The sequence below is a fragment of the Rhagoletis zephyria genome, unplaced genomic scaffold (genome assembly GCF_001687245.7).
Source record: "Rhagoletis zephyria isolate East Lansing unplaced genomic scaffold, Rhagoletis_zephyria_1.1 Rzeph_scaffold_08693, whole genome shotgun sequence".
NCBI lineage: Eukaryota > Metazoa > Arthropoda > Insecta > Diptera > Tephritidae > Rhagoletis > Rhagoletis zephyria.
The window spans coordinates 1575-3754 of NW_016165773.1; the positions used below are offsets into that span (position 1 = coordinate 1575).

General features: G+C 38.3%; 1 protein-coding gene across 2 annotated transcripts; it reads left to right on the top strand.

Annotated features, from left to right (window-relative positions):
• Nucleotides 1-458: 458 nt before the first annotated feature.
• Nucleotides 459-1599, top strand: LOC108375259 (uncharacterized). Of its 2 annotated transcripts, XM_017631356.1 has the most exons (3): nt 459-583; nt 684-1386; nt 1431-1599. In XM_017631356.1, exons 1-2 carry the CDS (start codon nt 521-523, stop codon nt 1362-1364), a joined length of 744 nt encoding a protein of 247 aa, XP_017486845.1. In that variant the 5' UTR covers nt 459-520; the 3' UTR covers nt 1365-1386; nt 1431-1599. The 2 variants fall into 2 exon arrangements, with proteins under 2 accessions (XP_017486845.1, XP_017486844.1); XM_017631355.1 differs by having other exon boundaries at nt 684-1599.
• The last annotated feature ends 581 nt before the right edge of the window (nt 1600-2180 follow it).

A 2180-nucleotide genomic window follows, 5' to 3' on the forward strand; every position in this document is an offset into this window, starting at 1 on the left:
GATTAATCCTAAAAAATTTTATTGACCTCAAAACAGAAGGATTTTTATTTTTTTGACGTGGTCTCATGTACATGCATAAAAAGCCTCAAAGGAGTACCCCAATTTGATCAACTACATATGTACATACATTTATTTATATGTAACTCTCTATTGCCCGAAGGGAGGTATCGAAGACTTGAGCCGGCTGAAACAAAAAATTAGAGGCAAATTTTAATTAGCCCTTATCATGTTAGTCCTTAGTTGGCAGTTTGACTCACATACATAAATACACACGCACTATATATTTATGTACATATGTACATATGTATGAACATTTACAGACGTCAGAATCGAAAGTTGCTTTAATCTCTTCTGAACTTCGCCTGATCTTTCTATAATTATGAGCACCGTTAAGCGATAATCTGGCTGTTGTCACAGTATTTGTTGAGAGCGAAAAATGACGCCAGTTAGCCTCAAAAATTCATTTTTTTTTTTAATATTCAATTAGTTTGTCTTCGAAACACTGGATTACAGCATCGCAATGAAATTGCGGATGCGATTATTATTGTTAGCCCTTACCACTACAATCGTCAAAGAATCAAAGGTAATTTAAAAGGAAAAACTGTTTACAAAGTGCTCGTCATGAGAAAAAAAACAACAACATTAACAATGCAAATAAATCTGTTGTTTGCTTTATTAAATAGCCAGCGCATGCCAATGTGCTCTTCCGCTTTGCATTGGATTTTCATGTAAAATCTGGCGATTCCTCTGAGGATGAAGGTGTTATTAATAAAACTTTAATATTTGAAAATAATCGTGTTACCGTGAAAAATAACCTCCATCCTGATGAGCCGCTAGAAGAAGAACTTACAGCACGCCCCAATGAGTTGGCTTTAGGCACAACCACGGCTGGGCCGCTCCTCGAGCCAATGAATGACCTTTGGTTGCAGGAACAGAATCTCATCGACCCAACTGAACAGAAATTGAAGGAAATCGTAGAGGCATTGACCAAGCTAAATGAGGAGATATGGCCAGTCGTAGGACGCAGTGATTTTGTGTCGTCGAAGGTGAAAATGATCAATCACTACATTAATATTCTGGATGCTTCCGCAGCTTCCGAGGCACTCAACTCGAACACCACCACCACCAACCCCGCCAACAAATTCGAATATTTGCGAAAATTTTTAAAATTAGCGGATAAGCTAAAGGAACCGCCTGGCGGTGTTAATGGCGGAAAGCGCAGTATGGAGTATATGGTGATGAAATTGGAACTGGACAAGTATCAAATCGGAAAATTGCAGGCTGAGGTTGAAGCCCAAGTGGCTGCGTGTGAGAGAGCGTGGCAAAATTATGTCGAATCGAAAGTGGTTGAAGTAACAATTTGACGAAATGACAACGCCATTGGTTACATATAGCATTTAAAAGTTGATGGTGGATTATAGCTGGCCAAATGAAGGGACTAAATTTTAGGTTGCGGAAGACAACCAAATAGCTGCAAAAATTATTATGTTCTGTAGCGTTTATATGCATTTATCATACGTACGTATGTATTGTAATGTATGTATTTAAGTGTGTTAAAAATAAAACAGCATAAAAACCCAATTGTTCCTGTAAACTGAATTTTATACCCGTAAATCGATGTTTAAAGCACCCGCTAATATTTATTATCCATGCACAAGCCGAGTTCTTGCGTTGAGCGTCTCGCCACAACCAAGACAAAGATCAAAAAGTTAAAATGAAGAAAGCCAAAAATTTAAGGATATACGGAAAAACCAAATCTCAACGAATTTTCTATACTTCTTTATCATCGCCTAAGTAGGCGAGCGTCCACCCACGCAGTCTGCAGCACTGAGTATTCGATGAAGTCTGTAACATAATCCCGAACTCTTCTTCTCCCTTTCGCCTTAGCCAACCGGCGCACAGTGGCATTTCGGCGGTAAAAATACAACTTTTGGAATATTCATTTTTTATATTTGAATGCTTTAGATTAAAGCAGGGATCACGATTTGTACATTTGCACAGATTTGTACATTTTGGCAGGTACAGAGTGGTGTGGCAGGTACAGAGTGGTGTTGTTCGGAAATTCTTTTATTGAGCTGAACTCAAGTTTCTAAACAACACCACTCGGTAACTGCCTAAACGTACAAATCTGTAAAAATGTACAAATCGTGTGATCTTCGCTTAAGAAAGTGGTATTTGAA